Source organism: Salmo trutta, chromosome 40 (assembly GCF_901001165.1).
Source record: "Salmo trutta chromosome 40, fSalTru1.1, whole genome shotgun sequence".
Lineage (NCBI taxonomy): Eukaryota > Metazoa > Chordata > Actinopteri > Salmoniformes > Salmonidae > Salmo > Salmo trutta.
In genome coordinates, this window is record NC_042996.1 from 4,825,758 (window position 1) to 4,838,448 (window position 12,691).

At 43.4% G+C, this 12,691-nt stretch overlaps 1 protein-coding gene across 2 annotated transcripts in view; it reads right to left on the bottom strand.

The window, feature by feature from the left end:
• Nucleotides 1–18: 18 nt before the first annotated feature.
• The window catches only part of LOC115180205 (protein O-mannosyl-transferase TMTC2), a 76,096-nt gene continuing 63,423 nt past the window's right edge, over nt 19–12,691 (bottom strand). Inside the window, exons 10-12 of one of the 2 annotated variants that reach the window (XM_029742105.1) lie at nt 10,143–10,257; nt 6,574–6,637; nt 19–1,609 (exon numbers count right to left, since the gene is read on the bottom strand). In XM_029742105.1, coding sequence (XP_029597965.1) covers nt 1,427–1,609; nt 6,574–6,637; nt 10,143–10,257 — 362 coding nt within the window. In that variant the 3' untranslated portion in view covers nt 19–1,426. Of the gene's footprint in view, nt 1,610–4,968; nt 5,567–6,573; nt 6,638–10,142; nt 10,258–12,691 lie in introns of those variants that run through there. The other variant, XM_029742106.1, reaches the window with a different exon arrangement.

The following is a 12,691-nucleotide window of genomic DNA, read 5'->3' on the forward strand; positions in this document are numbered from 1 at the left end:
CACAATGAATTAACCCACTCAAGGTCTGAAGGTGTCTTTTTATTATGGAATACAGGGAACATAATTAACATGAATTATATAATAATGAACAGGACAAAAAGCTACAAATCCCCCATCATTTAAACACACACAACCATCTAAAAAAAACAACTCTTACCATCAATTAGTAAACTCTTTCACTGATAGGAGAGCCTGGTTAACAGTAGCACACCACCTGATATCCCTGAGCAGGGACACATTGCTTAAGAACTCCACTTGTTGTTTCTGTAGAATTAGATCAACCTGTGTGTGTGTGTGTGTGTCTGTGTGTGTGTGTGTGTGTGTGTGTGTGTGTGTGTGTGTGTGTGTGTGTGTGTGTGTGTGTGTGTGTGTGTGTGTGTGGGCACAGTGTTGGTGTTGACACAGACAGTAAACACAAATCAATAAGTTAATAATCTTCTGATCACATGAAATGAAATAAAACTTCTTAATTATATTACAATAAAATACATAACATGCATCAGGAAGAACTTGTCTGCTGGATATCCTGATACATAAGACAATGTACACCTTTAGCACAGTCTAAAAATACCTACTGTTGGGCGTGAATAAATGTTGTGCCTTGGATATGTTGGCATCCTTGATGGAATCATTTGTAGTTTTGTCTTATTTGACTCAAAATATGGGTTTGACTGGAAATAGTTCTTGAATTTATCACTTGTCATGATAAGCGCAGGGCAACTTTATGTGCAATCAGCATTAAACCCAGACCGTACTATCCTGTATGTAACGCAAATATTCAGGCCAACTTGTTTATCGTGCACCAACAGCAAGTACAACGTTTGGCCCCCAAAGACCTCATGACATCATCAAACGGAGTAGAATTATGACTTCTGTTTCGTAGTCACATCCTAACTCAAATTAAGTGATTCGGTAAACACACAGATCTCGGATGGAGGTTTTCAATTAAAGTAAATAAATTAAAATGGGCCCAGAGATACGAGTCATCACGTAACTCCTCAGCTTTCGTCTTAGGAATGTTTTTTGTTGTCTAATGAGGACTATCCCAGTCCTTGCACTGTGACCTCAGTAAGGCTGCCTCTGAGTAGCCAAGGGTTGTCATCCTTGCCGTGTTGACTTGTGTAGCTAACCTCTCCCATCCTGATGTGACTCGACTGTCCTTCGACCCAGCTCAGGTCGTCATATCGACCCTAGAAACCCTCAGGCCTCTGGTCACTAGGTTTATACGCTTCCCTTACTACCGTTCCAATGAGACTACTGATCTCAAACAGATTGGGTTGGCCTCGGTATTCACCCCTGAGGCACACCAATCCCCTGGCCTCTATTTGCTCCATTCCTGGGGTTTCCCGCCTCTTTTTAGGTCCTTCACTCCTATTAAGGGGACCTCACTTGGGGCAATTTCTTGGTTTCCTGTGTCTTTGAGGGTTCAAGGCCCCTGCGTGGTCCTCAGACCCTGCCTCTCCATGATGTTCCACAGCTTGCGCAGGTTGGACTGGGTGATGACGTCATCAGGCTTGAGCTGCAGCGCCCGCAGGTAGTTGGTCTCCGCCTCAGGCAGCCGCCCATTCAGGTGGAGGATGGCGCCCAGATTCATCAAGGCCGCCGGATACTGGGAGAGAGGGAGACCAAGGGAATGATGGAGAGAGAAAAGGGAGAGGGACTTGATTAACATTTGCGCGTTACACCGTGGATTAAGTGACGCTCTGACAAAATTAAGTCTTTAGAAAGATATTGCTGTTGCTCAAAAGAATGTGGTTAATGGCTGGTGGGGTCACACTTGTTGATGTTTGTGGTTTCCGGAGGTTTCTCAAATGCCAAGTGTTTATGTCATGCCGGGTTAACATTTATAATGATGTTAGCAAAGTCCCTAAGGAGTGGGAGGCTCTCTTCTACGATGGATAGGTCTAGATGCAGTATAGACTGTTTGTCTGGATAGTAAGGTTGTCACGGTACCAGTATCACAAAATTCAATGGTATCGTGACAAGGAAACAAAACATGAAGCCAGGGGTACAACTTTCACTGGGGACGGGGGACACGTCTCCCCCACATTCTGAAATTGCCTTTTTGTCCCCCCCCCCCCCCGTTTTATAATTGGAATGTGATACAAAATAAGGCAACAATGTACTTTAGGACCATGCGGATGCCTCCAAGCAGTCGGGGTATGCTTTTTGGAGTGTTTATCCGAATAAAAATGTTTGATATTATAATTATGTCCCCCCCACTTCTAAAACTTAAGTTGCACCCCTGCATGAAGCAGACTTAATTTCTTGAGGAAAATAGTTGTTGTCACCCAGAATCATGTTTCTTTTCTAAGCTATAGCACACAATGTTACATACAGTCATTTTTTTTAAAAGACCAAATAGTTTAATCTGCTTTGTTTTCCTTCGTGATAACCCTACTGGATAGGTCTAGATGCAGTATAGCGATCAGGTAGTCTCAGACAGTACATGTCCTTGAATTAAACTGATGGCAAACTCTTTCAAATTCACCCTCCCATAAGACCTCTATTTAATGCAGATTCTCATATGCAAGACGTTTTACAGGAGACCTGCCAGCTTTTTGCTATGGATTAAGAGCGAGGCTTTGTTAACTTGACTTGAAGCGGAGTTAATTAAATGGCCGTTAAATTATCCCGTTTGACCTCGCGGTAGCTGGTCCGATTTCAGAAAGAGTTTTTACCTTGACGGAGCTGTGGTGCAATGACCTTTGAGGTCATTAATAAAAAGTTTGGAGTACAGATTGTTTTGATGTCTGTGTTGGGCTGGACGCCATGTTGTGAAGAGTACAGAGCAGTATATTTCACATAAAGTAGAACTTGTTGAAGATACAGTATGAAGGAAGCGTTATATGACAGAGGATGTTACTGGACGCAGAGATGTCTTGCATGGTACAGTATGAAATCTCATAACACAGATAGATTATATGATATTCGGCTCAATTGTACTCAGTTCCAACTTTGGTCTCTTTCCACAGAGTTAAAAGAGGGTTACGCCAATATGCCTTGAAGCTCATCGTTCCATAAAAGTCTGTCTCTCCAGCCGTCAACTAAGCTCAGCTAATAGGAACAGAGCAGGTTACTCATTTTGTCTTGAGCTACAGTTCTCACCAGGAACTTATACGCTAGTCGGTGTGTGTGTGTGTGTGTGCGCATGTGTGTGCATGAGTGTGCATGTGTGTATGCGCGCATGTGTGTATGCACGCATGTGTGTGTAGGTGTGTGTATGCACACGTACCTGTGTGTGAGTGTTTGTGTATTAGTGAAAGTGAACACATGTACAGCGTGTGTGTTTTTAAGGGTGCTATTTAATTAAATGGCCCTTTGATGTGGCCAAGTGAAACCACCTAGTCGTAACTGAGTATGGAGGGAAGGAATCTCTAGCCTGGGCCCCGGAGCCCTGCAGTATGCCACCGCAAACACACCCAGATCCCAGTCTCACCTCTGGCTCTCCAGCACCCTCCAGACCGGACATTTTCACACGCCTGTGAACCCGACTATGGGGTCAGGGTTGAAGGAGTTGAGATGCAACTAAAGTTTTTTGTTCCAGATAGGAGTTTGCACGCCTCTTTAGGTGGTTACCTTTTACTGTGAGTTTTCTATTTGTACAAAGTTTGACTCACTCTTGAGCATACTTGAACAACTCCAGAGACCAATAAGGCATCTGTACTGTAGCACTAACTACTCTTTGCCCTATTCCTTTCCAGACAGGGCTTCATAAAGAACCCAGACACAACATCAAGGCCACTTGGAACCAAAACTGTCCACTGAAACCAGTAGAAACCAAACTCTGCTTTGGCTGTTAACTTCCTACTCCAGGTCAGGAGACACCATGGCTCTCTATAGGCTGAGCAGACAGAGGCTGGTGGAGATAGATTAACGTCCTCTAGCATTGTAAACAGCGCCCTGGGTGAGACACAGGAGACGCCCCAGACAGTCTACATACTTACAGGGTCCTCTGTTTACATGTGTACACTCACTGGAGCCAGAAACCCATGCCAGCGATCGCTCCCTCTTAAAGCTGAGACGGTGAATAAAGTGGTGGGGCTGGTCGGGTCCAAACACAGCTAAACAAACCCTTTACCCAAGGATGACAGTAGCTGTTGACCTTGGTTATTTCGGCAAGTCTCAGTGATATCATTCTTTCTATTTGCATTTGAGTAATTTAGCAAACGCTCTTATCCAGAGTGACTAACAGTAGTGAGTTCATACATTTTTTTGTACTGGTCCCCCGTGGGAATTGAACCCACAACCCTGGCATGCAGACAACATGCTCTACCAACTGAGCCACACGGGACATATCATTGCCTCAAAATGGATATCCACAGTATAATTTTTAATCTAAATTCCATTCAATTTGGAATTTGATTTGCACTATGGAGAAAGCTAACTGAATTGAAATGAAAGTGGCCTGAACTCAAGTGTTGCATCGCATAGTAATTCAGTAAACTCAATATCAACTGCCTAACCAGAAATTGTAACCACTCTGTATACGGTCAACAATGATTTCATTGTGGCACCCTCAGAGTCAAACTGACCTCTGTTTAACCCAGCAAAAGCTGCCCACCATTTCCCCAACATACAGTATGGTCTTTCTCAGCAGGTGGTGGTTGAGCTGCTTATTACCACACTGTTATGGACATGAGCTCCACGATTCAACTCCGATATGTTTTCCATAGTCCCACTCGCTACTCGCTCTACACAGAGGAAATGTACGGAACTGATGATTGGAACAGAGACTTAAGTTAACAGATTCAAATCTAAAGCTGATAATATATATGGGCATTGTCACATTAATCACACTCTATTTGAAACTACAATGTATGTACTGCGTTTAGGGATAGTAACTTTGCAGTTGTGAATAGTTTAAGGAACAGAGAAAACGTAACACAAATGCAGTCAAACCTAACGGTCCATTAGGAATTAGGACGTGAGGTAATTCTGTCCGTCGTCCTCTGTTGCACTCTGAAGTTTTTAGTTTTTTCTGGAAGGCACACTCCTTTGACAAATTGTCTTTCCCAGCACGTCTGGCCACAGATGTTGAATTTTTCATGACCCGAAACCCTTTTGGATTAAGTTGATATTTGAAGACTTGACATTCGCTAAGCAGACACGCACAGCGAAATGTCAAAGACAAGAGGCTCTTTACTTCCGACAAATGACTGAGTGTAAGCCCTTGACTTGTTGGAGAGTGTAGATTAGAGGACCTTGGCCTTTCTGTGAATTACACAGAATAATAAATACAACTGTCTGACTGGGAACTGTTGTGAAGAACACCGAGACACGGACATACCGACTAACTTCTGTTACAGACTAACTGATTGTGAAGGACACACAGACATACTGACATACAGACAAGATGATTTTATAGGAAACAATTGAAAGAGTGTGTGCCAAGGACAGCTGTTGCACTTACCATTTCTACAAAAGACTTACTGTCTGAGGATATCAACTTAAATCCCCTATGAAAACTCCCTCCAAAATGGCTGGTAAACGAATAACACAGCCTACCCAGTCCCTCCATTGACTTCCAATTGGTTATTCACCGTAACTATTCCCCAGGTCGCTGCTGTAAATGAGAATGTGTTCTCAGTCAACTTAACTGGTAAAATAAGGGTTAAATAAAACAATGACAAAAGATGAAAGACTCCAAACCGCCTCCAGCTAACTCTCCAGACTCCAAACAGCCTCCAGCTAACTCTCCAGACTCCAAACAGCCTCCAGCTAACTCTCCAGACTCCAAACAGCCTCCAGCTAACTCTCCAGACTCCAAACAGCCTCCAGCTAACTCTCCAGACTCCAAACAACCTCCAGCTAACTCTCCAGACTCCAAACAACCTCCAGCTAACTCTCCAGACTCCAAACAGCCTCCAGCTAACTCTCCAGACTCCAAACAGCCTCCAGCTAACTCTCCAGACTCCAAACAGCCTCCAGCTAACTCTCCAGACTCCAAACAGCCTCCAGCTAACTCTCCAGACTCCAAACAGCCTCCAGCTAACTCTCCAGACTCCAAACAGCCTCCAGCTAACTCTCCAGACTCCAAACAGCCTCCAGCTAACTCTCCAGACTCCAAACAGCCTCCAGCTAACTCTCCAGACTCCAAACAACCTTCAGCTAACTCTCCAGACTCCAAACAACCTCCAGCTAACTCTCCAGACTTCAAACAGCCTCCAAGCTAACTCTTGTGACTCAAAATGGTGCATAAGTCAGTGAGCGAGGCAAATGACCAGAGGAGACCTCATCTACTCCTGTCTAAAACACACGTCCTATTGACTCTATATTACCCTCTCTCTCATAGCACTCCACCACACGTCCACTCCCTTTGAAGGGACTGATTGATGCGCTGCAGAGAGAGAGAGAGAGAGAGAGAGAGAGAGAGATCTACCTTCATCTCGAACCATAGAATCACAGAGACCCAGATCCTGCTCTCTGGTTCTAACAGACAATGGGAGGCATTGATGGAGCAGCCATGGAGGACTAGGGCTGATTGTGTGTAATGGTGGAGTGTGTGTATGTGTGTGTGTGCGCATGTCCATCAGTTTGAGTAAGAAAGGCTCATTGGGCCATGGTACTCACGTCTGGTCTGAGGTATGCCGCGCGCTCATAATGCCGCTCTGCTGCCTTGTTTAGACTGGCCTGTCTGGAGAGGGAGATTGTGAAATACAGAGATGAGGGAGGGAGAGAGGCATGGCAAGAGGAGGAAGGGCAATAGAGGTCATCATTACACATTGCTTACACAGAGTCTGACAGTATTATCGTGACATGGTGGCAGAAGGAGTTCTGTATTGGATAGAGAAGCATTCTTTCATTATAATTGAATATTGCCCATAAAGTATTGAGATCCTGATGGCACTTTGATGCTGAAAAATACTCCCTCAAATGACTCTGAAACACTACGATGCATATATTTCTGATACTAACTGCACTTAATATGTTAACGCTAATTAGCTAAAGGCAGACGTCTTTCAAGACATATTCATAAGGTGGATGACTCAGGGAAATATGTCTCTATTGACTTTGCATAAAGGAAAGTCTGCCTTGGGAATACTAGCTAGTAGTGCTTCATCATTCCATTCATATCAAGTTCATGCCTGACTCTTCAGATCCATTCTGCATCCATTCAACGTCTTTCATTTCCTCCTTGCTCTTGTCAACTTTTCGAAGGCGCTGGTGTTTCCCACTGCATCTGAGAGAATCTACACAATCTACAATGTTGGGAGAATCTGGAGCTTGGCTTTGAAAAATTCTTCAAAGAGAAGGAAACGCTGACACTGCGCAACAGGAAAGGACTTTGACTTTGATTTTCACGGGTCCAAACCTGGTGCTACCCTATTGGTCTCTGTCAAAAAGAGCCATAGGGTGTACAAGGATATGCCAAACCACTACTACGGTCTGGATGAAGACAAATGGTCACTGAGTTTCAGAACAACAAAGTACGTTTTCCCAGTCTAATGCTTGATGTTGACAATCATTTGGTAGCATCTGTCATGACGTTGGCCTGATGGGGGAGGTTTATGACCCCCATGAATACCTTTCCCCTTTTTCCTCTCTCTACCGTTGTGACTATTGAAAATCCCTTATTAACATATAGAGTCTGGTAACATCAAAAGGTGGGAAACGGAACCATATTTGGGTAATCCAACCAGTTGAAAATATGCGTTGGGACTTAATGAATATGATGTCAGATCAGTTGGCATCTGAGACATTATGACTGATGATAGGACGACAAACTGTATCTTGGAAAGTCTACACATTCTAGTTATCAGATTCACATGGAATTGTTGTGCAATTTAAATGTTTAAATATGAAACTATTTGTTAAAAGATGAAATGTAATTTTAGCTCCTAAATGAGAGAATTGGTTTTCATGAGTGAACTATGCTCAACTCAGTGGCCCCACCCATGTGAACAGACACTGGTTGTAAACTATGAAACACGGCCCTCTCTCCCAACTCTATATAAGCCCCTTTACGAAAATGTAACTTCCTGTTCCAAGGACGTGAGGACTTACCATCCCCACGTTGAAAGGACAAAGACCACCTACAGAACTAGGCCAACCTCAGCAAGAACCTAACGAAATTAGCATTGAATTTCAATGTGAAGGTGATGACCTACACGCCGGAAGGATGAATTTCGACTATACCAGCCAGAATATAGCATGGCAACTTGGTATGAACTTTGAACTCTTATTCACTAAAGAAGTGATACCTCCTAGCCGTTGCGTTTGCGCAGCAACTGTAGACGTGGGCTAGGAGAGGACGGACAGAGTATGTGTTCTACCACACGACGACGGTACTACCAAGTATCCATTCTACCACCAGACATTCTTCAAAGGACAACCCGGCCTCCCATCTACGACCAACCGATCGCAGCTCAGAGTAAATATTTATTGCATTTTCCTTTTCCAAATGGGCGGTTATTTAGAATGCATAAGATTCTGTATTTACGATAGAGTAGCTGCCTACGGCCCGATAGAGACATAGCTTCTCCCTTTGTTCCTCAGTCTTCCTGCTCTTTCATTCAAAACCCAACCCCCATTTTTTGTGTAACCAGCCGTCATATCTGTTCTGTCCACTAGGGACGTTTTCCTTTATGACATAATTTGTAATCAATGTATGATACATTCTGTGTATATGTAATTCTGTGTGATTATTTAGGTATTTAGTAAATAAATAATTTAACCAAATTTTGTATTAGTGATTCAACTTGTTAGCCAGGGTTTGTGAAGATTTTATAACTTTCAGATGAGACTAAATAAGGTGACGATTGAATATTGACTGCTATTGATGTAAAAGATTACTAGGTCTTTAAGAGTTTATTCGGAAGATAACAGCCCTATAAACATTATTTTGTGGTGCCCCAACTTTGTAGTTAATTATTTACCTGATTAGCTTAATCAGGTAATATTAATTACAGAGAAATTATTTTATAGAATAGCATGTCATATCACTTAATCCAGCATAGCCAAAGACACATCCAAAGTGTCAAATAGTTATTTATTTGCCGTACAGAACAGAGAGTAACAGGTGCATTTTGACCAGCATTAATACACCCAAAGACAGGTCTGCATCAGAATGTCTCAGCACAGCCATAAGAGTGTCGTATTACAGGATTAGTTGAGTGAATATGTCATGGTGTTTTTTCCTCGATGCAGTAGGCTTATATCTAAGAGGGCCAGAATATGATGATTTGTCTCTCCGTTTTCACTCTCCGCATCCAAGCAGTGCTACCCTTGCTGAGCAGTCGACTTATAACTCTCAAATCCTCCGCAGCACTACACTTTGGATGAAGGATGCTGTAGCTTCAATTACTTCTCCAGATATGTAGAGCAAAAAGGAATTAAGAGACGTTGTTTCCAATACTTCCTCGAGTTGCAGTGAGTCGAGAGGATTTGCAGTCCCCTATTTCAAACGTATAAAACGTATGTGCTGTCTGTGCTCACACTTGCCAAGCCGAATGGGAAATTCTCCCGAGGTATGCCTGGGTTTCTTTACAAGCCCTGGATTGAAACGTCACTAGCATGAATCAAAACGACAACTGCTGTTTCCATGTGTTGTATATAAACTATAAAACCAGTTGAACCATACACAAACGACTTAAAATGGACCGTTTCCATGCAAACTGCCATTATCTTATTAAACGTCAGATCTGAAGTGTCTGAGTGGGTTAGCGGGCACAATACAATATTGATTAAGTCGTGAATGATGAAATGCCTTGGCAACCAACTCTCCATCACCGAGGAAATAACCTTCAGAGACACCTTCTGCTATTTTCATGAATAAGACATCTGAATACATCAAACAGAAATTCTACATGCGCTAAAGACCTACAGTACTGTAAGGAAATGCAGTAGAGTATTTTCTGTTATTTTACTGTAGTGAGGTTGGGCTTCCTCTCAGAGCCTGATACCTCTCTAGGTTTCTTATTTATAGAGAGTTGTTCCTGCCCAATGTGCTTCTAATTCTGCTTGCTCTTTGGAGTCTAGGCCGGTTTACTGCCAAGCACCTTGTGACAACTGCGGATTTAAAAAGGGCTTTATAAACACATTTGATTGATGCTCGTTAAAGTATGATTGGGCAGCATTTGTGAAAATGCCAGGCACTCTTTAAACACTGTAATAACGTTTTGATACGCTGTCACACCCACCTGAGCATGTGAGCGGCGCTGAAGACCACGTCAAACTCTGAGCTGTCCAGATCTGCAGCTCTCTCTGCCATCTCTGCTGCCTCCGCCAGACGAGACTGCTCCAGCAGAAACTGGCCTGTCCATCAGAGAGAGAGACAGAGAAAGAAAGAAAGAAAGAAAGAAAGAAAGAAGGAAAGAAAGAAAGAAGGAAAAAAAGAAAGAAAGAAAGAAAGAAAGAAGGAAAGAGAAAGAAAAAATAGGAGGAAAAATAGGAAGCAAAAAGATGGGTTCAGGGGACAGGGCAGCAAGAAGGACAGAAAGAAGGTCAGACAGGAGAGAGTGAGGAAAAGAGAGAGACAGTGAGGGTTTTTGTTTTGCTCAGTGATTTGTGGAAGTCCAGCTGAGTTGAAGGAGTTTCATGTATGTCCCCTGGGAGCAGGACCAACTGGTTCTACCTCCACAGGAGTCTGCTGAGAAGGAATACATTACTACTATGTCTGGGACGCAGATGGTATATTATGCTGGACTGTGTAATGTGCAGAGGTTTCCCTATACAAATCAGTGTGTGTGTTGTGTGTGTGCGTGCATGCGTGTTCCAACATGTGTGCGTGTGTGTCTGCATACGTGAGGTATCCTCTTTCACGGGTTTTTAGAATTTGTAAAAATAGTCTTCCTGTGTCTCGGATGTCATACTTCATTGCGTGTCAGTCGGCAATAACCATCACCTGAATGCAGAGGGTTGCTACGGGTCACATGTAGCGTGACACATGCATGCTCCCTGCATCAGAGCATGTGTTAGTCTGGGACAATGGCAGGAAAGGAGGCTTGACCTCTCATGTCAGCTCTCGCCCTCCCTGTCCCACAGTTCAGAGAGTCTGTAAGCACATTCATACAGTCTCACCAACAACATACTGGAGTCATTCCAGTCACAGTGGAGGAGGAATGGCTGTTGGGGCCCGATTACGATAAGGTGTTGGGGGCCAGTAAAAATAAACCTCTGAAAAGAGGCTAGGAGATCACAGAGAGAGGGCAAATGACTGTCCAAAGAAAGCAACGCGGCCCGCCAGGACCCAAACACAACCCCCGAGACTCGAGGCCGAGATACACAGAGAGAAAGAGACACAGGGAGGGAGAGATACACAGAGAGAGAGAGACACAGGGAGAGACAGAGAGAGAGAGAGACACAGAGAGAGACACAGAGAGAGAGAGAGACACAGAGAGAGAGAGAGACAGAGAGAGAGAGACATAGAGAGAGAGAGAGACATAGAGAGAGAGACACAGGGAGGGAGAGAGGGAGAGACGATATGAATGGCAGCATTTACAGAAGCGCGGGCAGACTAACCGGCTTATAGCGTTTCTCCTCAATCAGTGAAAGGCGAGCATCCTTATCGGTGGTGGTGTAGTCCGATCCGGTTTCCTCGAAGTATGTGGAGGTTAGGTCTACTGTATGTATGACCTCCTACATCCTGATTCCAAATGCAAACCAAACCTCCGCTAACTAGAGCGGCTTTAAAAGTGGCTACAGGACATGTTTTTTTACACTTAACAAGCAGTTTATACGTGCTATGTGGGAGTACTGTAGAGTACTGTGGATAAGGTGTCTTTACCAAACTGCCTGGGGTAAGTTCTTATGGTGGGGTCAAGCTACAATACACTGTTACTGTAGGAAGTCACTACATGGAGCAGTTTAATGGTGTGTGAGTGTGTGTGTTTGTGAGTGTGTAGTGCTTAATTTGTAAATCGGTATGTGCCGGAACAAGATGTGAGCATTTTAATAGCCCAGGGTCTGTAAAAATTGTGTCCTTTTATAAACGCATTTCATGCAATTCTATGTCATTTTACATGACTGGAGATTTGGCTGAATATTTTTTAATGCCGCACAAATGATCGAAATGACAGGCTACTTTGACACTGACAAACGGAGAATCTGAGATAAATAAAAACGACTTTGTGTTGAATCCATCAATAGCCTAGGCCTAGGCGTGTGGAGACACATATTATAGGCTATAATATGAGGAGGACACTAGTCCTAAAAATGCTTTCCAGTGTCACTGACTAACCCAATGATGTGCAGCTCTCTCACCGGTGACAGCCGATGTGTTCGTATTTGGAAGTTAATCAAATATTTTGTTAGCCTACAGCAGACAGATTAGAGTCTTCTCTTTTCAGCAGGAGACATTTTCTTTCCAACCAGTGTTTTCCTGCGATTGTATTTGAAATATAGTGAAAGGCCTGTCTTGTCTGTAGCATTTCGCTACATTCACAAGCATTTCGCTACACTTGCATTAACACCTGCTAACCGTGTGTGACAAATACATTTGATTTGATTTGTTCACTGACAGGTTTGCCGTGTTCCGGACTGTAGGCTATGCCTTGTTATTGGGCTACACACAATCCATAGCTAGACACATTTTTAAAGACGCTATTGATCCTCTGTGACTAAAATATAGTCATTTTCATGGTGTTGTTGGCTATTCTGAATGATTTCAATTCTTTCTGAACAGACAGCAGTAATTCTATAACTTTGGCAAATGTATTTCATTGTATCAGTGGTGCTGCAGCTCCTCCAG